This window comes from Palaemon carinicauda, unplaced genomic scaffold, assembly GCF_036898095.1.
Source record: "Palaemon carinicauda isolate YSFRI2023 unplaced genomic scaffold, ASM3689809v2 scaffold529, whole genome shotgun sequence".
In the NCBI taxonomy this organism is placed as follows: Eukaryota; Metazoa; Arthropoda; class Malacostraca; order Decapoda; family Palaemonidae; genus Palaemon; species Palaemon carinicauda.
The window spans coordinates 1-25,312 of NW_027171793.1; the positions used below are offsets into that span (position 1 = coordinate 1).

Sequence of the window (25,312 nt, forward strand, 5' to 3'; positions counted from 1 at the left end):
AAGATTATAGCCAATAAGGGAGACACAAAAAACATCATAAACTTTGTCAGTCAGAATGGAAGATCATCCATCCCCATACAGAGCATCAGTAGGCTACTTACTTGACAAGCACGAGAGATTGTTTGTAATATTTCAAAATATTTTGCTTTAGAAAATCCGAAAGGAGGTCCTGTTACTGATGTTTCTAAAGAAATTTTTCTTACAACAGTAGCAATCAATTTGAGCAAAACTACTATTACAATCAAATGAACAGTGACGTAATTTTGAACAATGGTTCTTTAAGCAATTGCTACCGAATATATTCCCATCTTCCATAATTGTAATGGTAACGAATCTTATCATGGTGCAAAATTAGATAAACCTCCAACAGCCTCAAACAAGAGACAGATAAAATAATTGCTCATCAAAAAGGCGTATCACCAAGAGAAACTGTTAAAATGCCAACTTTTGGAATTGGTCAAGGAATACTCTCTGAATATTGATAAAAACCTCACGTGATTGTTAAAATTACTGTTGAAAATGGTTAAAAGGTTATTCGTCTTCCTGCATACTATTGCCAATATAATCCAGTGCAACATATTTGGGCACAAGTGAATACCTATGTAGCTAAAAAAAAATCAAAACGGTAGATTTAATGGTAGGCCTACTTTTAAAAGAATCAGTGCAATCGGTGATAAAAAGGGGGGGGGGGGGTGTGTTTGGGTGAATACCGTAAAACACCCCAAAAAATTACAGGAGGACGATGCAAAGCAAGACGTGATGATCGATAAATATATTGATTCTTCAGTAATAAGTCTAGAGTCCTCTTAAGAGGAATCATCTTGGAAAATATGTTGTCATCTGTATCAGCAAAGAAGTTTTGGTCTGTCCATAGACTAATTTCAAAATAATATTTAGATTTATAGAATTGTTTGTATTATTATATTTATTATTATTAGCCAAGCTTCAAAACTACTGGGAAGGGAAACAAATAAGGAAAAAGAAATGAAGGAAGGATGTAACGAGAAGCCAAATGGGTATTGTATCATTAGAGAAATAATAAAAGCAAACTGATAACAAGAAAATATATCGAGCATGTTGATCTGTCAACAAAAATAATAAAATAACTATTGTTAGAGACCATAGGACAAAAGAAAACAAAGAAATTTTGGCTGTGGCCTTCAGGGAAGATATTAATTTTTTTTTTATAGGTGGTTGATTCCCAAAGCAGATCACTGCAAGATTTTAGCTTCTTAGTTTGTTTATTTGTAAGCAACATCATAAACTTTGTAAGCAACTTTACACAAAAACTATTGTACTTATTTTGACCAAACTTGATACTCATGTTGAGTATGACCAAAAGATAGATCTGCAACACCTTGGATAAATTACATTAGAGTACAAAAACGCAGCTGTACTTTGAAAATTTTATTTTTTCTTTCTTTTCTTTTTTATTAACTTAACGCAATAAAACTACCTGGACAATTTCAACAAACCTTAGTGGACATGTGGGGATATGAGCTAAGGACAGATCCATAAGATTAAAAGAAAAATACATCGAAGTACAAGTACGCAGTAGAGTTAAGAGGAAAATACTTCTGCTCTCTTATGAGTGGCCCTCTAGGTTTACCTGTAAAGTGACTTCCCAGCAATAGCCTGTAATTTCTATGAAGAAATGTTGCTTACGACTGCCACTTAATACGTTGTGAATGTGTAATGTAATTGCTTTGAGAACTTGCAAGTTCGTTTACGTTTACACACTTGCATTACTCATTATTCACAGTGAGAATTATAAGGTAATGAGTATGGAAAACGAAGATCTATGTATAATTCTGATAATTTTCACGACACAGGTAGAGAGAGAGAGAGAGAGAGAGAGAGAGAGAGAGAGAGAGAGAGAGAGAGAGAGAGAGAGAGAGAGAGAGAGAGAGAGAATCAATTGAAAAATGCAGACAAAAAGATTGTTATAAACCTTATTCAGATGTAAATTTTACCGCACGTTTTTTACACTCGGCCATACACTGTAATGCTATTGCTTTTTTATCTCTCGCTCTCTCCTGCAGTGATAATAATAAAAAACTTTAAGCTTGCCATCGTATGTTTGATATTGTTTGAATTTTTGTGGCATTCTTGCTCGCAACTGATTGCATATAAGCTTGTTATCTGTTGAATAAATTTAATTTGTATTTTGAGCTGATAGAAAGTATTCCTAAATTGTTTCCATGTTATTTTAATTTAAAGTCATTTAAAATGACAACGTTGGATACAAGGGAAAGTAGTGATAATATGAAAATGTGATAAGCTCTATGAACTTATAAATGACGGTGTTTTAATAGTATGTTGGAAACGTCCCTGACTTGCAATCCGTGGCTCGAGCGTAGGGTGTTTTTGGCTGCAGACTGCGCAGGTTGGGACCTTTGCTTGGCACTGGTCTTTGTGGTGTTCATACCTCTGGCAGTTATAGCATCTATGGGGATTAGGGTAATATTTGTTTACTCTGAAGCTGCCGAAGATGCCTAAGTCCAGTCTTTTCGGATGTGGTCCCTTGCAGGTTACAAGTATGGCTTTGGTTAGGAAGCCTGCCTTATTTTTCATACGGTCTGCCGCAGTAATGTTGGGCAGTTTTAACAAGTGGCTTTCCATCATATCAGTTGGGTAGCCAACCACAACTGCTTTCTTGATTTTCTCTTCTTCTTTAAGCTCTTGCAGCTTAATGTCCGAGGTGCTCCTAAGAGTTATCAGGGCTCTTTGTATCCCTAGTGGATATGGTCCACTGGCCTTGCCTGTTAGGTTTGGCAACCATTTCTATGTTTTTGTGCTTTAGTTCGAAGGCTGCAATAGCTTTGAAAGCCTCTGAAGAGTTTCCAGCCAGGACTCTGAAGAAATTGGTCTTATTCTCCCTAGCTGGCTGGTTACTGTTCTGAACAGTGGGGTTCCCTTGTTGGTAGGCATCGTGTCAAATCTTGGATGGTTTCTTCTTGGAAGTTTCTTCTTCCTGTTGACCTCAGTCCAGGGTTGGCTTCCTTGTTCATCGGAGTCGGTATCAAGCGTGGTTCTTTTCCGGTTCATTGGGTCGGTGATCAGTTCGGTCAGGCAGGGTTTGAGGTCCGGGTGCATCTCTACTTCGCCAGATGCCATGGCCTCTAACTCAATCTCTAAGAGTTCATCTACAGGTCTCCAGGATAAGTCCTTTGTGGGAAGAAAGGTGAGGAGTTGATCGAAGATCGAAAAGATAGACAGTGTGTCTGGTGGGGTTGTCCAACCCTTTAAGCCCTAGGGCCCCAAACAAAGTTATAGTGGAAGTTATAAAAACGAAATATAGAATCTGGAATTGAAACACAATTTTTGTTAGTTAGGGGATATCCTAAACTATCCTAATATTAGAGCAGTGCTGGAACTAACTCCTTGTAGCTATATACTATCCTGCATAAATAGCTGTTGGGAAGCCTTCTTACTGCGTTCACACACTAAGACGGCCCAGCAGTCTATTCCTGCACATAGGGAGGTTTGGGAGTAAAAACAAACTCAGTGAAATCCTATAATTTTTATTAGAGCTAACTCCTAACTCTATCTGAAGGCTGGCTTATTTCGCCAGTTAACAAGGATCTATTCCTATTTCCTATTGTCTAACAACAACTTGGCTTATAGGCGCAAAGCCTAACAGCCCTATGCCACTTGCCACAGACGGCGAGAGTGGGAAGTTTTGACCCTTGGGCCCTGCTTCAACTGGAGTTTTAAGACTACATCGGCTACCAGATTTTCCACAGGAGGATATATTAGTAAAGGAAAGTTATGTAGACAGAGGCAAAGCTTAGTCTAGATTGTCAATATAGATTCCCTTATAGCAGGCGGCTGATTTCAGTCTATTCAGGGGCAAGGCCCTTGTCAATACAGCAACAACAGTGGCGAAATCGTCGAAAAAATGGCGAAAATCGGCGACGAATTCGGCGAAAAATCGGCGAAAATCGTCTGCGAAATCGGCGAATTTGGCAGCGGTGGCGATCTCTTCAGTCAGCTGAATATATCAGCAAGAGAAGAGGGAGCAGGTAGCAGCAGGGAAAAGCAGCAGTCAGCAGGAAGGCAGCAGGTAGGAGCAGTAGCTGAAGGTTCTCTCTCAGTGGGAGCCGAGTGAGAACTGTTGTTGGAGTACTTGCTTGCTTGCTAAGATTGTCCAGTCCTTTTGACTAGACACGGGCTCTTGCGTAGGCAGCCCGTCAGTGGTATTAGGATTGATTTGTGCTGGGTGTTTACCTTTATTTATTCAATTCGCACAGGAGGAGATCAATATTTCTACCAGCTGGACGCAGCGGCAGCCCTGCAGGTCTGACACTCTCGGCAGTGGGGCCTTGACAATATGCCTGCTCCCACGGGTTTGTTCAGGCTGCTCTGCCCCTAGAGCATGGCCTATAGTGGTTCCTGTGAAGCCGGGGCCTTGATTTACTTATATTATCCCGTAAGGCTGCCGAGGGCTAGAGTTGGGCTGCTTCTGATGGGGAGGAAAGGTATGGTTGTTGCAACTGCGGGGTGTCTCGTTCTTCTTGGAGGGGGATCAGGCCCCTTGAGCCACGATTGGAAAAATTTCTAGTCATAGAGAAAGAGGTATAGTAGCAAGTCCCGTGGGAGTAGGACATCACGGGAAGGAGTAAAAAGGTAATAAGTGTGAGGCAGAAAATGTGAGGGCATACAGTATCCCTGGAAAAGGTATAAGTATGAGAGATAGTAAGATTGCAGCAAGTCCCGAGTTAGGTGAAGGGCACGAGAAGGAGGTAAAAAGTTGGTTAGTGGGAGGCAGAAGGTGGGGGGTAGAAAGGGGGGGAGGGGCCCAATTCTGTATAACGCTCGGAAAGTAAGTACGAGAAAGGCCCACTCCCCCCATCCCTTAAAGGATAGGGGTCACAAAAGAAAAAAAAAAAAACTACTACTACTTAACACAGGATGTCATTTCACCTAGGTGGTGGGTATGATGAAAGGAAGGTGCTGTATAGGGGGATGTTTTCTAAAATATGTTTAGTTACTGCTTCTGCTGTGATCGGTGGGTTGGTGGGTAGGTCTTGGGAAAGGAGCGTGGTACTAGGGCAGTGGAGGAGGTAGTGATCCAAAGGATCGTTCACGGGCTGTACTTCACAATGTTGGCAGGGTCGTTCTTCATCTCCGATAATTTGCCAACAGCACTTGTAACCCAGACGGAGCCGATGTATGATGATGGCTAGTCTCCTGTTGGTGTCCTTTGAGATGTCGTGTGGATCAATACCTGTTACCTGTGTGTACCACCTGGCAGTCATGGATCCTCCTAAGGCTGCATCTCTTACGTCAGACTTAACTCTGCAAAGACAATTTTGGATTAGCAATTTTTTAATTTGATTATTAGATTTACTAAGACTTACTCCTATGGAAGTGCATTTTAGTGCTTCATTTGCCATCCTATCAGCGGCTTCATTCCCCTGAACCCCCACATGGCTGGGGATCCAGTTAAGGGTAATTTTCCGATCTCTCTGTGCGTGGATTTGTGCCGTTGCTCTGATGGTAGTGAGCAACCGCCCATTCTCTTGCATCCTGTTGTTGGTAATAACTTCTATAGCTCCCTTGGAATCAGTATGGATGGTTGTATCCCCTTGCCTGCTCAGCAAGTCAGCAAGTGCCTTGGCTATGGCCACAAGTTCAGTTTGGAGGGTGGAGGCATGATCTGACACCCTCCAACTGTCCACATAGTTGTTTGAGAAAACGGCGGCGCCCGTAGCTGGTATGCTCCGGTCCACCGACCCATCTGTAAAATAATTATTATTAGTTCGTGTTTGCCTTATTGACTGATTGGCAGCCTGTAGCATTAGCTGGGGAGAGCATAGGGCTTTGGTGGTGAGGAGGGTAGTGAAGTTGGTGTTGATTGGGTCGGGGACCCATGGGGCCAGGGGGTTGAACAACTCGTGGACACTGTCTTCCCTCAGAGCCAAGACAACTTGCTGTGCGCCCATCCTCCTGATCGCTTGCAGAATGCGCCCTACATATGTGGGGGGGGGGGTTAGGTCTTCATGCAGGTTTATAATTCCCCGCAGTTTATTACTGAGGGGAGATACCCTCCCTGCTTTGATGGTCTTACACACAATGGCGCAGAGCCTTATATCAATTCTATTGGCCAGAGGCAACAGGCCTGTCTCGGCCCTCAGCAGCTGAAGCCTAGTCCACATGGGGGCCCCTGCGATGAGCCTCATGCAGTTGTTTTGTATGACTTCCAAGGAGGTCAATAACCCGGTTGGAAGGCCAGTCAGTGCAGGGGCAGCGTACTCCACCTGCGAGACTATGGCCTGCACGTGGAACTTCCTGAGTAATAGGTGAGATGCCCCTTTACTCAGAGAAGTGATCCTCTTCATGGCGGCAAACCGTGTTGAGATCCTGTGTTTGAGGTATTTGACCTGGCTTACAGGTGATAAGTGATGGTTGAGGATGACTCCGAGGTACTTATAATCAGTAACCCACTCGATTGGAGTGTTGTCAATGATCAGCCTGGGGGGGTCGAAGTCAAGCTTGACCGCCATTGCCTTGATTTTAACAGAGTTGATCTTCAGGCCGAGCTCCTTGCATTCTCCGCTGACCATGTCAAGGGCATTCTGCATTGCCCTAGCCCTGTTCTGTACAAAGTAGGGGCAGACGATGCATATGTCATCTGCATAGATGAACATTTCTATGCCGCTAGGAAGGTCCAGGTTGAGTAGGTTTTCAATGAGGATGTTGAACAGGAAGGGGCTGAGAATTCCCCCTTGGGGTGTACCGTTTTCCAAGGGAAGGAAAGGAGATGTAGCTCCCTGGAAAGACACTCTGGCTTCCTTGTTTTGGAGGTATTGCTTAACCCACGATAGGAGATGACCGCGAACTCATTTCCCTACCAGGGCAAAAAGAATGGCGTTGGCATTGGCAAGTTCGTAGGCTTTCTCTAAATCGATGAAAGTGATTAAAGATCTCCCATTGTTGACGGCAGCCAAGGCATCAACGATACATTCATGTGAGCCTATGCCCTCAGTGAAACCGTACAGTCTGGGATGCAGTTTACCGACTTTCCATTTAAGCCGGTTGAGGACCATCCTCTCTGCAACCTTTTCCGTACAGCTAGTAAGGGCAATAGGTCGATATGCATTTTCCTCATGTGGTTTAGGGACTGGCTGGATGTTTTGTTGGTTCCAGGTAAGGGGTCTGCACCTTTCAACATATGTCTTATTTATAAGACGTAGGTAGAACCCCTGTGCTGGAGCCCCCATGTTGCGCAGCATGCTGTACGTAATGCCGTCGATGCCCGGCGCAGTGTTTTTGGTTTTGGCAAGAGCCCTCTCCAGCTCTTCTTTTGTGAAGGGGGTGTCGGTGTTGTCTGCCATGTCGCATGCCGCATTGATCATCGTTGATCTAATCGGGAGGAGTTCCTCTTGCCTCCGCCTGGTAGGGAGTGGAAGATTGATTGATTTAGCACGGTCCTTAAACCCCTGCGCTATCCTATTGTCCTCAGCGGGAGGATCTGGATTGGCTGTTTAGTTGGTCCGGTTTTTCCCTACGACCTTGTTAAAGAAACTCCAGATACTCCTTAGAGAGGTGAAGCCATTTACCTCTGAACACCATTCCAGCCACTTCTGTTGCTTAACCTCGGTGGACACTGCAATCACATGTTCTGTGACCTGGAGGAGGGTTCTATACAATTCGTCAGGTCTGTGACGCCTAAAAAGTTTGCGGACCCTGTTTACTCTCTTATTCATTTCCTTTACTTGTGGGTTATAATACCATGCGTCTTTGTGGTTTGACGCAGGGGCTTTCTTGAGAGGCATGGAGCCATTTGCCGCCTTGTGGAGCTCACCTATGAATAACTCCTGTAGCTGATCAATGTTTTCTGTGGGGTCTGGTAGGTATCCATTAGCCCAGTCAGTCATAGGTCCGGGTTCCACATACGCGGGGGCGGAGGGGGAGCCGGGAGTTTCTCCAATTGGACAGAAAATTGGACACCAAAGTGGTCGCTGGTGAGAACGGGGTGTAGACCCCAAGAAGAGCCATGGACCAGGTTATCGGAGACAAAAGTGAGGTCAAGACGGCCTCCATCTCTGTGGGTGGCATAGTTAGTGTCATTCAGCAGCTTGACTCTTATCAAAATCGTCTAAGAGGTTCGCCAGGTGGTTGCCTGTGGGATTCATCCGCTGTTTGGATTTTAGAAACGTGTGGCGTGCATTGAAATCTCCAGCTATTACCGTGTTATCTGTGTCTGCTGCTGCGAAAAGTAATGTAGCATCAATGTTTTTATGTGGCGCCTTGTAAATGTTGTGAATGTTGAGTGTCATGTCGACTAATGTTATTTGTATGCTCAGTGTTTCTGCTTCATGGCAGTTGATGTTATCAATGGCTCTGGAAGGTATTGCATTCTTAACTAGCGTCATTAATCCGCGTGTATTTTCTGTTTGATGCGTTCTGTATGCTTTATAACCCTTGGAAGAGAAGGTCTGTTGTTCGGCGAGTACTGTTTCTTGTAAAAGGATAATGTCTGTCTTCTGTATGCATGTCTGCGTCTGCAGGAAGGCATATTTTTGTTTGATACTACAAATGTTCCATGTTAAAAAGGTTAGTGTGTGCTGTGTCGATTGTGGTGATTGTGTACTTATGTCAGCAAAAACTAATTGTTGGAGTTTCCACACAGGGTCTTGAGGTAGTCTCTAATGAGTCCCCAGCTAGTTTGAATCAATAGTTCAAGCCCTGCATTATAGAATTGCGGGAGAGCATTCCGTACAATGCTACAGATTTCTTCTGTGGTCTTATTCATAAACGCGTTTATAAGCATTTTTGCTCCTATCTCCCAAAGGCTATTTGTTAAATTGATCTCCGGTAAATTGGTTGTATTCGTGCCGCTTGTTACCAGTTGGTTAAGGGGTGGAACAGCTACTGAGAGCGCAGGTGTGTCAGCGTGAAGAGGTACGGGCACCCGACTGTAGGCAGGGGAGCTTGCAAAGGAATTTCCTGGAGGGGAGGGGGAAGATATTTCTTGCTCTGCGTTGTTTAAAATCCGGGGAGGGGCAGCTACAAGAGGAGGCACCTCGGGGGGGGGGGGGGGGGGTTTGCCGGAACTGAAGGTTCCCTAAGGACGGGAGGGTTTGCTGAAACTAAAGGCTGCACAGGGGGGGGGGGGGGGTAATGGACGAGGCTTGAGGCACAATAGGGGTGGGATTGACTGGGATAGGAGTCTCCTTAGGGAGGGGGGGGGGGTTTGTCGGAGCTGAAGGCTCCCTAGGGGAGGGGTTGGACGATATTGGAGGTATCCTTGGGTCAGGTTTACTACCGACAGTTTTTACTGCTGCCACAGCCGCGTAAGAGGTCTGAGGGGCTTTATTAGCTGTAACTGTGTCAAGTGTCTGGGGGGCCCTTCCTCCATGGGGCTGATTCTCTTGAGGGGCAGCTTGTATATGAGGGGCCTTTGGGGTCCTGGAGGCTCTAGTGTGCCTCTGGGGCCTGGGGGGAGGAGCGACTCCTGTAATTCTTCCCCTTACATGATCGATTGCATTCAGTCTGGCAGGTCACCTGTCATTCCAGGCGTGGTGATCATACCCGCAGACTGGGCATTTGGGTATGACAGGCTCCTTCCTTCCTAGTTTGTCTATGCAATCCTTGGAGTCATGGTGGCCTGAGCAAGCCCCACAGATGATCAGATGGGACCTGCATAGTCTCGCGGGGTGCCCATATTTTTGGCATTTGAAACATCTGGTTGGCTCTGGTATAAAGGGTACTAGGCGGTAATTACCCCATGTGCCTAAATTGAGCCATTCTGGGGGGTATTTCCGAACCCAACATCTCACTTTATAAGATGGCTCTTTTGATTTTGTTTCAAACCTTTCGGCTTTAACAATCTTTGGGTGGCTCAAGACGACTTCCACTCCAATTCCTGGGGGGAATCCACACAGTACTTTGATTGAATCGTGATCTCCTTTTCTAATTTCCTCGAACTCTGGTATGCTGCAGAGGATATTTTCTGCCTCCTCGTTGTGGGAGGATACTATGATATCTTTAGTATCATACATCCTTGCTGACATTTGTATATGAGGGTGCGCTTGCTCAACCTCCCTGGCATACATATAGGCATCTTTTTCTTGAGTTTTCCTAACCTTGAAAACTTACCTGTTTTCAATAGGTGGTTTGGGGTTATTCTTTTTATTTCTCCTATTTTGAGTTATAAAACCCTCAGTATCAGCCTGGTTCTTTTCTTGGGAAGCAAAGAGGTCCTCGATCGACACATTTCTAATGTCCTCTATCCCTTCTTCTATTATTGTTTCTCTGTTTTCATTAACACTGTTATTGATGACAATGTCACTTTCCCTATCTTCCTTGCTTACTTTCTTCATATTATTATTGCTATTGTTGGCTCTGTTAGTATTTTTATCCTTGACATAGTTGGGTCTCACATTGCTGTGATCCCTTACCTTATCACTGGCACTGGCACTAGAACTGTTTGATTTAGCACGCACACTTCCACTTACACCATTTTCACTTTCACTGTCACTTTCTTTGCTTTTTCCTCCTTTATTATTATACCCATTGTTGGTTATGGTGGCACTTCTTTTCCTAACCCTGCTGGCTACTTCTTTATCCGTGGCACTGACACTGGCACTGTTGATGTAGACACTTCCACTTTTACTTCCACTTAAACCAGGTCACGTGGACAGGTTACGTTTTTGATGGATTTGGGCAGTTCACATGTTCGATGGTTAGGTGCGGGACTCCGGGACGCTGGTCAATGCGGTTGACCTCACCCTTCACCTGGGTAGGTGACATAAGGCGGTAGACCTTACACTATAGTAGTACCAAAATGTTATTGTTAAAATAACATGAATGATTAAAAAAAAAACTATACAAGTCATTCACTATTATCATTAGGTTCACCATTGACATTTTTTACTTCCTCAAAGCTGATAATTATATTCACATAATTGACAACATGGATTGATATTTAAAATTTCTATCAAAACGGGAAAAATTTGCCATTTTTCTCTCCAGTCTTTTTATACTTTTATACTGGGAAGGGATTTTTTCGTTATTGAAATGGGGAAATAAAAAAAAATACGATAGAATATCAATACTAGGAACTTCTTATTATAAAGATATTAAGAAGTTCCTAGTATAGATAGATAGATACCTTTCCACGATGGAGTTCAATGTTAGACTAAAGTCAACTGCTTGGGTGAATTCCCTTTTTAATAAATTTCTCTATAGTTGATCCACACGAATAGACATAGGGCACTTAAACACATGGGCACAGTAATCCTTATTGTCTCAACGCAAAAAATTTTTCCTCACTCTTGACTAAGCAGGTCAATTTACCATATACTTATATATATATATATATACACACACACATATAAATATATATATATATATATATATATATATATATATATACACTGTATATATATATATATATATATATATATATATATATATATATATATATATATATATACACTATATATATATATATATATATATATATATATATATTTATATATATATATATATATATACACTGTGTATATATATATATATATATATATATATATATACATATATATATATATATATATATATATATATATATATATATACATATATATATATATATATATATATATATATATATATATATATATATATATATATATATATATATATATATTCATTTTTTGTGATATATGTCCTTTTTTATTTAATAATTCTTGTGTGAAATGACCAATAATGGACACGGCCACATATAATCATAGATTAGCGGTCCTGGGTCAGTACCCTTTATCGATAGGGGTTTCTCATTAGCACCAAGGTCTTAATTAGGGCAGAGGATTAACTTGAAGCTTGGTCAGATTGTTTTTGGTCGAAAAGGATGACTTTCCCCTAACATTTAAGATTTCAGCGGCCTTATTTCTTCGGGTCAAATATAGGAGGATTCAACAGATGGAAGTATTTCTGGAATAAATTCCCTAAGGAGATTATAGTCCAACCGATTTAGGAAGGCAGCTGTCACATCTTTCTTGACCTTGTAAAATCGTCCAGCCAAAATTGCAGTAGAAATTAGATTTTTAATAATAAAAGCCATCATGAGTTGGTTTTCATCATGGACCACCAAAATATCACTGTGGACCCCCAATTTGTTATGTTTTGCCTGTGGACCTCCAAAAAATATTGCTTGGACCCCTATGGTCCATGTGGACCCCGGTTGAGAACCCGTGGTTTAGAGGGATGGGTACATTTACCGATATGTCATGAGAGTTTGGGTTGGATACGTGAAACCGCCCCCAACATATATAAAACCCCCCACCCACCCACCCCTCATCGCATTCTCCTTTTCGTTCTTGCACGTACTTACATATGTATGTTTAATTTATGGTTAGGTGGCTGTTGATTCTGACTCGCCTCTCCACTCCTGATGCTTGCTTGGAGATATGACAAATGGCAACGGTATATATATTCTCTCTCTCAACGATTAGCAGTGGTATATGTAACACACTCTCTCTCTCTCTCTCTCTCTCTCTCTCTCTCTCTCTCCTTCTTGCAAATGTACAGGGTGGTATATAGTAAACAGTAGGTTCATCTTGAAATCTTTGGGATAGCATATTTGAATATAATTAGTGCTAATTATTCTGTAATTGTCATCAATACCGCACTTCTACCGCATTCCTCTCTGAATCATAAACATTGATGTTTTCCTTTGTTTATTAATACATTGATATTGATGATATTTGACACCATCCGTTTCGAATGTAAATCTTTTCAATTTTTATGAACGCTACCAAAACCTCCACTGGTTACCGAATAGGGTTGAAAAATCACCCATTGTCCAATTTTTGTGTCTCATTGAAATGCTGCCGGATAGAAAAGGGAAAGGTAGAAAGGGAAAAAAAGGGAAATGTTCCCATCGTTTCACCCTTCCCTTTCTTATTCTCTTTTCTTTTCTTCCCAAAAATTCGTTATGAGATTTTGTCCTGTGGACCTTCTGGAGAAACTCCCGGGCAAAAAGTTTTCAAGGTGGTTTCCCAAGCTTTGAAAGAAGCTTTCGGTCTTTTCCCAGCTTTGAAAGAAGCTTTCGGTCTTTTCCCAGCTTTGAAAGAAGCTTTTGGTCTTTTCCCAGCTATGAAAGAAGCTTTCGGTCTTTCCCCAGCTTTGAAAGAAGCTTTCGGTCTTTTCCCAGCTTTGAAAGAAGCTTGCGGTCTTTTCCCAGCTTTGAAAGAAGCTTTCGGTCTTTTCCCAGCTTTGAAAGAAGCTTTCGGTCTTTTCCCAGTTTTGAAAGAAGCTTGCTGTCTTTTCCCAGCTTTGAAAGAAGCTTTCGGTCTTTTCCCAGCTTTGAAAGAAGCTTTCGGTCTTTTCCCAGCTTTGAAAGAAGCTTTCGGTCTTTTCCCAGCTTTGAAAGAAGCTTTCGGTCTTTTCCCAGCTTTGAAAGAAGCTTTTGGGGCGGGAATTCTGGGATTTCTTTTTGTGTTTGAAGAAAAGGACACGGTGTAAAGGTTTCAAGCTACCCCCAGTTTCAAGCTACCCCGCCCCCTCCAGTAACTTGAAACCGGTTTCAAGCTACACCCTCTGTTTTCCAGTTACCCTCTCATCGGAATAGAAAATATTTTATGACAGTGCACAAACGCATCATGCATTTATTGCTGACTTCGCATTAGCAGAATAAAAGTTTATTTTCGTATTTAAGACAAAATATTAAATTATACGACACGTTAGAATCCACGGACTCTGTCATTCAAGGTTTTGTGATAACGACGAGGTAGAGAATTATTGTGTGATTGTCGAGAACTGTTTTCTTTTATCATCTCAAATAGATTCAATTCATGTGCTTCAGGGGCATGAGTTTCACACGGTAATATTCGTGGAGAAATTGACACAAAAATCCACAACGAGACTTGTATTTTGTCGCTTTACTCTGTCAAATTTACAAAGAAGCTTGAGATGTACGTAAAGACAAAAAACTCACATTGGCATATTTCCGACATTGAGTTTCGAAAATAGATAGAGAAGGATGCCATTTGATGGTTATAATGAATACAATTAATTTAAATGCTAAACTTTAATTATATCAAATCTCAGCTTCTAATTGTTATACTTTTGAAACATTATTCAGTCGTACTATAAAGAAAAGAGCCACAAAATTGCCACTTTTCCGATATAGTTTCACAGGTCAGCGATGGACATTCATTAATCGGCTTTGGTCAGAAAATATCCCTTGCGGGCAGGTACTAGCAGGAACCACCTGTGACGAAAGTAGCTTGCTGCTTGAGCCCCACAACCAGATGTAAGAGAGAGAGAGAGAGAGAGAGAGAGAGAGAGAGAGAGAGAGAGAGAGAGAGAGAGAGAGAGAGGGCAGGTACTAGCAGGAACCACCAGTGACGAAAGTAGCTCGCTGCTTGAGCCCCACAACCAGATTTAGGAGAGAGAGAGAGAGAGAGAGAGAGAGAGAGAGAGAGAGAGAGATGCCTCAAAGATTATAGCTAATAAGGGAGACACAAAAAAACATCATAAACTTTGTCAGTCAGAATGGAAGATCATCCATCCCCATACAGAGCATCAGTAGGCTACTTACTTGACAAGCACGAGAGATTGTTTGTAATGTTTCAAAATATTTTGCTTTAGAAAAACCGAAAGGAGGTCCTGTTACTGATGTTCCTAAAGTAATTTTTCATACAACAGAAGCAATCAATTTAAGCAAAACTACTATTACAATCAAATGAACAGTGACGTAATTTTGAATAATGGTTCTTTAAGCAATTGCTACCGAATATATTCCCATCTAACATAATTGTAATGGTAACGAATCTTATCATGGTGCAAAATTAGATAAACTTCTAACAGCCTCAAACAAGAGACAGATAAAATGATGGCTCATCAAAAAGGCTTATCACCAAGAGACACTGTTGAAATGCCAACTTTTGGAAATGGTCAGGGAATACTCCCTGAATATTGATAAAAACCTCACGTGATTGTTAAAATTACTGTTGAAATTGGTTAAAAGGTTATTCGTCTTCCTGCATACTATTGCCAATATAATCCAGTGCAACACATTTGGGCACAAGTGAATACCTATGTAGCGAAAAAAAAAAAAAAACGGTAGATTAAAGGGTAGGCCTACTTTTAAAAGAATCAGTGCAATCGGCGACAAAAAGGGGGGGGGGGGGGGGTGTGAATACCATAAAACACCCCAAAAAATTACAGGAGGACGATGCAAAGCAAGACGTGGTGATCGATAAATATATTGATTCTTCAGTAAAAAGTCTAGAGTCCTCTGAGGAATCTTCTTGGAAATTATGTTGTCATCTGTATCAGCAAAGAAGTTTTGGTCTGTCCATAGACTAATTTCAAAATAATGTTTAGATGTATAGAATTGTTTGTATTATTATTATTATTATTATTATTATTATTATTATTATTATTATTATTATTATTATTATTATTAGCCAAGCTTCAACCCTACTAGGAAGGGAAACAAATAAGGAAAAAGAAATAAAGGAAGGATATAACGAGAAGCCAAATGGGTATTGTATCATTAGAGAAATAATAAAAGCAAACTGATAACAAGAAAATATATCGAGCATGTTGATCTGTCAACAAAAATAATAAAATAACTATTGTTAGAGACAATAGGACAAAAGAAAATAAAGACATTTTGGCTCTGGCCTTCAGGGAAGATATTGATTTTTTTTTTATAGGTGGTCGATTCCCAAAGCAGATCACTGCAAGAATTTAGTGAGGAAGAAGGTATACTACCAAGACGAAAATATGGCACCATGTGTTTTTGTCTTTAGATACACATCGGCCTTAGTAAATTTAACAAAGTATAGTCTATTAAGATAGACTTTTTCGTTTTCCGAAGCCTCTTGAGGGTACTTGGCGTTCACTACGTAGTCCTAGTCAGTGATATCGAGGTTGTCTGATTTACGTTCAGCAGCCCTACTGACGACATTTGGACAAGTGATGCTGTGATCGGGATCATCGGGTTAACCTGGATTTGTATACATCCCAACACACCAGAGATCAGTGACTTACAGTACTACCACGTACAAGATAATCAGATAAAAACAACATGCAAATCTACAAACGGAATGTGTCCTGAGTTCTTTTTGGAAAAAGAAATAACACGTATATGATAGCTGTATCGATCGTGCTTTTATCACTGCAATTGTATAATAATCGCAATGAAGAACAAAACAATAAAAGATAAAGACATAACATCAATAAATTATACCAGTAGATGTAACCTAATATTTTTGTGTTGACTGTGGTAAAAAACAATTTATTATTATTAATAAATGACGAGATACAGGGCAAAGAGGAGGGGGGTAGTTTGAAACCAGTGGGGGTAGCTTGAAATCAGTTTCAAATGACCCCCGGGGTAGCTTGAAACTGGTTTTAAGTTACCTCCCCCGCCCCCCCCCCCCTCAACCCCCCCCCCCCCCGTACCCTGAAACCGGTTTCAAACTACCCAGGGGCAAGATTTGGAGGGGGTAATTTGAAACCACTACACCGAGGAGTATTTAGAGCCAAGATCCATAACTAAAGTTCTTGGAATCTTATTTAATGTTCTTAGATCTTTACAGTGGTTCCTTATTAAGATTCAATGAATAAGCTCTTTTTATTTATGGGTCCTTATCGAATTGTATGTATTCACCTCTCGTCTGCTTCTTAGTTTGTTTGTGTGCTTGTTTGCAAGCAACTTTAAACAAAAACTATTGTACTTATTTTGACCAAACTTGATACTCATGTTAAGTATGACCAAAAGATAGATCTGCAACATCTTGGATAAATTACATTAAAGTACAAAAACGCAGCTGTACTTTGATTTTTTTTTTTTTTTTTAACTTAACGCAATAAAACTACCTGGCCAATTTCGACAAACCTTAGTGGACATCTGGGGATATGAGCTAAGGACAGATCCATAAGATTAAAAAAAAAATACACCGAAGTACAAGTACGCAGTAGAGTTAAGAGGAAAATACTTCTGCTCTCTTATGAGTGGCCCTCTAGGTTTACCTGTAAAGTGACTTCCCAGCAATAGCCTGTAATTTCTGTGAAGAAATGTTGCTTACGACTGCCACTTAATACGTTGTGATTGTGTTATTGTAATTGCTTTGAGAACTTGCAAGTTCGTTTACGCTTACACACTTGCATTACTCTTTATTCTCAGTGGGAATCATAAGGTAATGATTAGGGAAAATGAAGATCTATGTATAATTCTGATAATTTTCACGATGCATTAAGTTGAGAGAGAGAGAGAGAGAGAGAGAGAGAGAGAGAGAGAGAGAGAGAGAGAGAGAGAGAGAGAGAGAATCAATTGAAAAATGCAGACAAAAAGATTGTTATAAACCTTTTTCAGATGTAAATTTTACCGCAGGTTTTTTACACTTGGCCATACACTGTAATGCTATTGCTTTTTTATCTCTCGCTCTCTCCTGCACTGATAATAATAGAAAACTTTAAGCGTGCCATCGTATGTTTGATATTGTTTGAATTTTTGTGGCATTCTTGCTCGCAACTGATTGCATATAAGCTCGTTATCTGTTGAATAAATTTAATTTGCATTTTGAGCTGATAGAAAGTATTCCTAAATTGTTTCCATGTTATTTTAATTCAAAGTCCTTTAAAATGACAACGTTGGATACAAGGGAAAGTAGTGATAATATGAATATGGGATAAGCTCTATGAACTTATAAATGACCGTGTTTTAATAGTATGTTGGAAACGTCCCTGACTTGCAATCCGGGGCTCGAGAGTAAGAGGCCCGCTCGAGACTCAAAGTTTCCAGTAATGTAGGCTAGGGAAAGGGCCTGACTTGTAGGGCTACCTACTGAATTATCAGTAGTTAACGCCTGGCCTTCCATGGTCCTAGCTTTAGGGGAAAATGTACTTGTTTTCTAGGCCAATACCGCTCATGAGGTTAAAATTTTTAAAGGTATACGAGAGTAAAATTTGTTTATTGCAAATATGTTTTTCTTTGTGATTAATGTTATGTTTTAAAGAAGTATTCTCTTTTGCTTGAACAAAATAAGATTATTAGAATTTAGAGTTTCACGAGATTGTCGTTTCTTGAGCCTACATGTATAAGTTAAATCATGAAAACCGAGAAGTTTGTTTCTATTGCCACTTGCTGTTTTATACATTAATAAGATTCCCAGTTATATCGAATTATGGTCCACAATTGAGCGTTTTATGGTTGTAGTGTGTGTGTGTGTGTGTGTGTGTGTCCGTCTGTCAGGATGCAAGTTTTGTCTTAGAAAAGACAGCTGGTGGGTTATCGCACTTACAGCCTTTCTCTTGAAAGAATCTAATTCGGGGTTTTATTAACATACAGAGTTCTGCTAACTACGTAATACCATCTGCTGTGTAAATAGAGTATTGTTATTCAACCGCGCAGAACTATTTTCTCGGTTTAATGCCAGTGTATTTATTTATTTATTTATTTATTTATTTATTTTTTTTGCGTTTATAGCGATACGATACGGTGTAGCAGGAAATTTTTCCCCCCTGACTGAAATTCCCACCGGGAAAATTAGCCTAGGCTAGATTTCAACCTCCCCCCCCCCCTCCCGGAAAAGCAGCCCGGGCTGTTATTCCCCCCGGAGGAATTTCAGCCCTTAGATATCCCCCCCCAAACTACCTAGCCCATTTCTCCCCCAGAAACTATTTTGACAAAATATTAGGTATATATATATATATATATATGTATATATATATATATATATATATATATATATATATATATATATATATATATATATATATATATATATATATATATATATATATAGTGAAATCCTTACTCTTCTCTCATACTGTCCAGCAAAAAATGAAACAAGTACACTTGGTGCTAAGAAGCACTATACATGAGAAAGGAGATGATACGAAATTCTGTTGTGTTACCAGAGATTATTAGCTTTTACACCTCACCAAGGATGGTGTCGACAGCTTTGACCAGATATGCCGAACATTGTACATGTGCTCGAAAAAAAAAAACAGTTGTTGGCCATTATGTTTGTTTAACTTGCTGGATATGATGCGAGTAAATTCTAGGGTTTTATTGCATGGTTCCTTATCAGCTGAAAGAGAAATTTTCAAGTAAAGAAAGGCACATCTCAAAACAAATCACAAATTTATCATTTATTTTTTATACCCTAGGGTACATCTGTACCCCAAGGTAGCATACAGACAAAGAAAAATAAGGGCAGCATTCTAGGGTTGAAAAGCAACTAAAAATAACGGAATTTTGGGGTTGTATTCATTAATTTATCCTTTTCTTCTTTGATTGTGGGATTGAATTACATTTAAGACAACTCCATGAGGCCTTGTAATTTAGTATTCCAAGGCAGGCAGTGTGGTACCATTCATAACAAGACTCGCACTCGACCACTTCACGTCCATCTGCCGTAATTCTTGTACATTCTTGACATAGCCATGCCCCAGGAATGTCGTCGTCCTTTGCCTTAAGTGTTGCATGAAGCGTTGTAATTGCATCTTCATCCATATATTTGTAAACACATTCAAGTGTTGTCTTTTCATGACAAGCATGTCGGGAAGCTTCTCTGGTCTTGTCTCTATTTCATCTTCTGCTTCTACCCTTCTGACAGCTTTCTCACTTGCAAACATGAGTAAAATGACTTTCTCCTCTGCTGGAATATGTAGGACTCCTTTTTGTTCAGGATATTGCTGCTGCTCTTTCACAGATGCGCTGAACGGTTCTGCTCCATTGATGTCATCTTCTTGCCTTAAACTGTTTGTGTCATTTTGTTTGTAGACCTTCAAATTCACTCTGGTACAAGTTTTTCAGTTCTTTATTTGTTGCAACGTTCTTCAGTTTTCTGCGTCCTTTGCCTATTAGAGAAACAACTTCATACGGACCTACTAACGTTTCCAGAGGTCGTGTAATTGTGTGTTTTTTTTAAATAACTCATAAAATAACTGATGGATTCCCATGATATCAAAGCAGGCAGCGCTTCATACTATGGCCTAATTTTGGGAAATACTGTGCATTGCCAATTACGTTCCATTAACTTTTTTACTTAAGAAAATGAGGCTAAAGCCAGTCTTAGCCACCTACACATTCGCAAAAGTGATGATGTCCCTCAGTGACGTTGTTATAACGTTTCTTCCCCTGTACCTCCCATCCCCCGAATTGTAAAAAGCCTGTTTAACTCCATAGATAATTGTCATATGACCTACCCCAAGCAATACGAAATTCTTTGTCAGTAAAAGTTCAGCCTACCTAGTAATGTGATTCGTGACTTTAGACTTTACCTAAACACAAGACCAACCTTTTATATCTTACCCACTCACTTACATTGAAGATCAAGAATGAGACTTATGACAGGAGACGAAAGAAGCCATGCTAACCCTAAACTTCCCTCTTCAGGCGAGTGTTGGTAAAGCAATAGAACTATAGTTTTCTTTAGGTTAAGCCGTAGGACTCATTCTTCCATACAACACAGGTTAATCGATACATCAATTGCCAGGAAGAAAATGACAGAGAGCATTGTTTGATATAATTTATCATATCAATTTCACCAGAGAGAGTAGCTTGAATTCCTTAGAAGGTAGACTTCTAAAAGATGTTTTCATATAAGGGCATTGACATCGGCCATTTGATAAATTTTGAAATCACACACACACACACACACACACACACACACACATATATATATATATATATATATATATATATATATATATATATATATATATATATATATATATATATATATATATGTGTGTGTGTGTGTGTGTGTGTGTGTTCATACATACATAAGATTTATTATATTTAAACCTATAGTTTTATATATCTATTTACGTTATAAGTACCAGTACCTATTTTTGTTACTTAAAGGGTATGTAACAAATATCATTGCGACTTTGTCACTGGAATTATACCAGACTTCAATTAATGAACCAATCAACCTTACTTTGAGAAATCCATTGACATTGTCTACATGCTAAGCTGATATGCTCGTATCAAAGTATTCATTAGCTTTGCTTTTCCAAAATAATGTTATCACCAATTGCTGGAAACCATAGATTTGAGGGATGGAAAAAAAAAACAAGAAATGGACACTTATACATTTTACTCATTATCACTCTCAAGGAAAAATAAATGTTTTCTATTTCTACTAATGTTGTTATTTTATTTTTTATTTTATTTTATTTTTTAGTCGCAAATCTAAAATTTGTAGGAGTCAGAGTAGAATATCTCTCAGTGCGATTCCACACCCCTGTTTTAAACCTCTTCTATTATGTTTGATAATTTGTGTTAACCATCTATTCATTATCTACCACCATAAAACATTTTATTGCTCTTCCGGATCATTTTATATGTGCAGTACACAGTCTTTCCTAACAGGGATTTACTTGGTAGCCTAATAACAATGGGAATGAAGGAAAGAAGGCTGTTATCAGCCCCCTTCTATATGAGATTGTCTTTGACAAGTTAGCCTTTGCCTTCCTCTAGATAACCTTCCCTTACTAACAGGACCCAAGGGTCAAAACTTCCCACTGTTCTTTTTAATATTAATATTAAAATTAAACCTGTTATATAAAACCAATCTAGTGACTGGAAATCCATCCAGATAACCATGTAGAGAGAGAGAGCGAGAGAGCGAGAGCAAGAGCAAGAGCAAGAGAGAGAGAGAGAGAGAGAGAGAGAGAGAGAGAGAGAAGAAAGGTAATAACCCCCTAATCATCTAAAGGCACTAGGCATTCTAAGCAATTAATCGCGGGCAAATTGTGCAACGCACTGGACTCCCCACCCCCCTCCCCCTCCCCCCTCTCCCCTCCTAGTCACTCCAGGACCACCATAATCTTGCGGCCTCAAAAACTGGATATCGGCGGTAATAATAATAATAAAATGTTAGCAGAGATATTTTTAGAATGACTGCTAATTTCCCTGCCATTACATCCGTTTTATTCCGCCTTCGGTTGCCGGAGTCGTCTGTTTATTAACTTAACGAGAGGATTTGCTTAACTCTGTTATCTGGATGGATTTCCAGTCACTAAATTGGCTTTAATTGACAGGTTTGATTTTAATATTATTAAAAAGAACAGAGTTGTTTGTATGTGTTTTTTATGGACAGATTAATTTTAATCTTATTAAAAAACAGTGGGTTGTGTATAGGCTTATGTTCTTTTTTAATTGACATTTAATTTCAATCTTATTAAGAATAACGTATTGTGTGTATGTTATTATTAAATTGACAGATTTGACTTTAATTAAGAATAATGGATTGTATGCATGATATTTTTAAATTGACAGATTTGATTTTAATTAAGAATAACGGCTTGTGTGCATAATATTTTTAAATTGATAGATTTGATTTTAATTAAGAATAACGGGTTGTGTGTATGATATTTTTAAATTGACAGATTTAATTATAATCTTAAAAATAACTGATTTATGTATTCCTTCAATTCAAGTTCAAAAGCAATATCTGAATATTTTACTACTGTGACGGGCCGAGAGAGGATGTGAACTCAAAGGCAGATTGGAAACAACTGAGTTATTTATTAAGGAACACTCTTCTTTATATACAAAACCTCCAGGCAACAGGACATGACCTGTTCGAGAGACAGATAATGTTACTGAGCAAAACGGAGACATGATCATTCAGGTTCTTTTTAGTGCGAGGGAAGAGCGCAGATACAAGCATAATATATACAAAATAATTATGTACAATTGTGTGACACACGGTTGGTACATGGCTCCCCCCCTAAAAATGACATACTGTACATGTTAAATAGGGCGCCCTGATCTAGAGAGGCGAACTGTAGGCGGGTCATCTGGCAGAAGATAAGCAGGTTTTAGACGATCAATGGAGACCCAGTCTTCTTTGCCACGAATGTTTAGGAGGAATGCTTCCGGACTGCGTCAGATCACAAGGAAAGGGCCCGTGTAAGGGGGCGTTAGTGGTGGCTTGCTGGTGTCGTTGCGCAGGAAGACGTGCGTTGCAGAGTGCAAATCCGTTGGTATGTGATGCTTCGCTGGGGGCTTGTAAGTCCGGCGGCACGGAGTAAATTTTCCCACGACGTGACGTATGCGCTGGAGATCGTCGGAGGAGGTCGTAGAAGGAAGAAATTCGGCAGGGACGACCAACGGGTCGCCATACACCATTTCGGCTGCCGAGACGTCGAGGGCGTCTTTAGGAGTGGTCCTTAGTCCAAGGAGGACCCAGGGAAGCTGAGTAAACCAGTTGCAATCCTTGCAGCAGGACATCAAAGCTGCTTTGAGGGTGCGATGAAAACGTTCAACCATTCCATTGGCAGCGGGGTTGTAGGCCATTGTCTGATGTAGGGTGATGCCCAGGAGATTCGCTAATGACGTCCATAATTGAGAGGTGAAAGTTGTTCCCCTGTCAGAAGTAATATGCTCACGGATACCGAATCTTGAAATCCATCCAGAGAGTAAGGCAGATGTACATGAGGCGGACGTTGCAGTTTCCATGGGAATGGCTTCAGGGCAACGAGTGGAGCGGTCGATGACGGTAAACAGGTAACGATGTCCTTGTGATGTGGGTAGGGGGCCTACAACGTCGACGTGAATGTGTGCGAAACGACGCTGAGGTTGAGGAAAGGTGCCCACTCCTGAATCCGTGTGTCGATGTACTTTGGAAGTTTGGTAAGAAGTACACGCACGGACCCAATCCTTAGCATCCTTAGAAATGCCGTGCCAAATGAACTTTGCCTTCAGCAGCTGTGCAGTAGAATGGCACGAGGGATGTGAAAGGCCGTGGATGAAATCAAACACCTGTCGGCGCATGGGAGCAGGAATCCAAAGTCGCGGTCTACCAGTACTGACGTCACAGAGGAGGGTGGTGTTGGAGTCTTCGAGGGGAAAATCCTCCCAACGGAGGGACGTGCAGGATGTCCTACAAGCTTGATACTCTGGATCCTGTCGTTGAGCTTCAGCCAGGGCGTTGTAATCCAATCCCAGTTGAACGGCAGCCAACGTGTTTCTTGACAGGGCATCGGCAACGGGATTCATTTTCCTAGGGACGTATTGGAGGGTGCAATTGTATTCAGCCACGGCGGAGAGATGTCGGCGTTGACGGGCGGACCAGGCGTCAGACTGTCGAGTGAAGACGTGCACCAGAGGCATGTGGTCTGTACGAATGACGAAGGGCGTACCTTCTAAGAAATGGCGAAAGTGACGGACAGCCAAGTGCACCGCCAGCAATTCTCGATCGAAGGTAGAATAACCCGATTCTGCCTTGGACAGTTTTCTGCTGAAGAAGGCCAATGGGCGGGGCGAGCCTTTGACCACCTGCTCGAGTACTGCACCAATAGCGACGTCGCTGACATCGGTGGACAGAAGGAGAGGGGCGTGTGGGATAGGAAAAGTGAGAGCCGCAGCAGTTGATAGGGCCTTCTTTGCATTGCAGAAGGCTGCTTCTTGAAGGGGACCCCACTTCAGGTCCTTTGGCTTGCCCTTGAGGGAGGCGTAGAGGGGAGCAAGAGTGGTGGCAATGGCTGGAAGAAAACGGTGATAATAGTTGATCATGCCCAAGAATTCCTGCAGAGCTTTGACGGTCGAGGGCGTGGGGAAATTCTGAACGGCTGCTACCTTCTCAGGGAGGGGATGGACTCCTTCAGGAGTGATACGGTGCCCTAAGAACGACACTTCGTTGGCGCCAAAGGTACACTTGTCGTACCGGACTACAAGGCCGTTTTGTTGCAGGCGGTCGAGCACGATGCGCAGGTGACGGAGGTGTTCCTCTTTTGAGGAGGAGAACACAAGTATGTCGTCCACATAACATACACAGAAAGGGAGGTCCCCTAAGATGCCATCCATGAGACGTTGAAACGTTGCCCCAGCATTACAAAGGCCAAAACAGGAGTAATTGAAGGTGTATGTGCCAAACGGAGTGCTGATGGCGGTCTTGGGGATGTCTTCTGGGTTCATAGGCACCAGATAATACCCCTTCAGGAGGTCGAGCGTAGAGAAAACCTTCGCTTTGTGCAGGTAGGAGGTTACATCGGCAATGTTTGGGAGGGGGTAGTGATCCGGTTCTGTTTGCATGTTCAGGCGCCTGTAATCCCCGCACGGACGGTGGGAGCCGTCTTTCTTCAGAACGATGTGTAAGGGTGACGACCATGGGCTGGAGGCCTTTTGGCAAAGGCCCATTTTCTCCATTTCGGCGAACGTCTGTTTGGCGGCTACCAATCGTTCCGGTGCTAGACATCTGAATTTTGCGAAGACTGTGGGTCCCGTCGTCTTGATATGGTGATAAATAACGTGCTTGGCAGGAACCGTGGGCGTTTGGCGAAGTTCTGGACGGAAAACTTCCGGGTACGACGTGAGGAGGTGGGC

At 41.2% G+C, this 25,312-nt stretch overlaps 1 protein-coding gene across 1 annotated transcript; it reads right to left on the bottom strand.

Moving 5' to 3' along the window:
* Positions 1–4,922: 4,922 nt before the first annotated feature.
* On the bottom strand, positions 4,923–6,653 carry LOC137637090 (uncharacterized). The gene has a single exon (XM_068369387.1). The coding sequence runs from the start codon at positions 6,651–6,653 to the stop codon at positions 4,923–4,925; it is 1,731 nt and encodes a 576-aa protein (XP_068225488.1).
* Between the last annotated feature and the right edge of the window lie 18,659 nt (positions 6,654–25,312).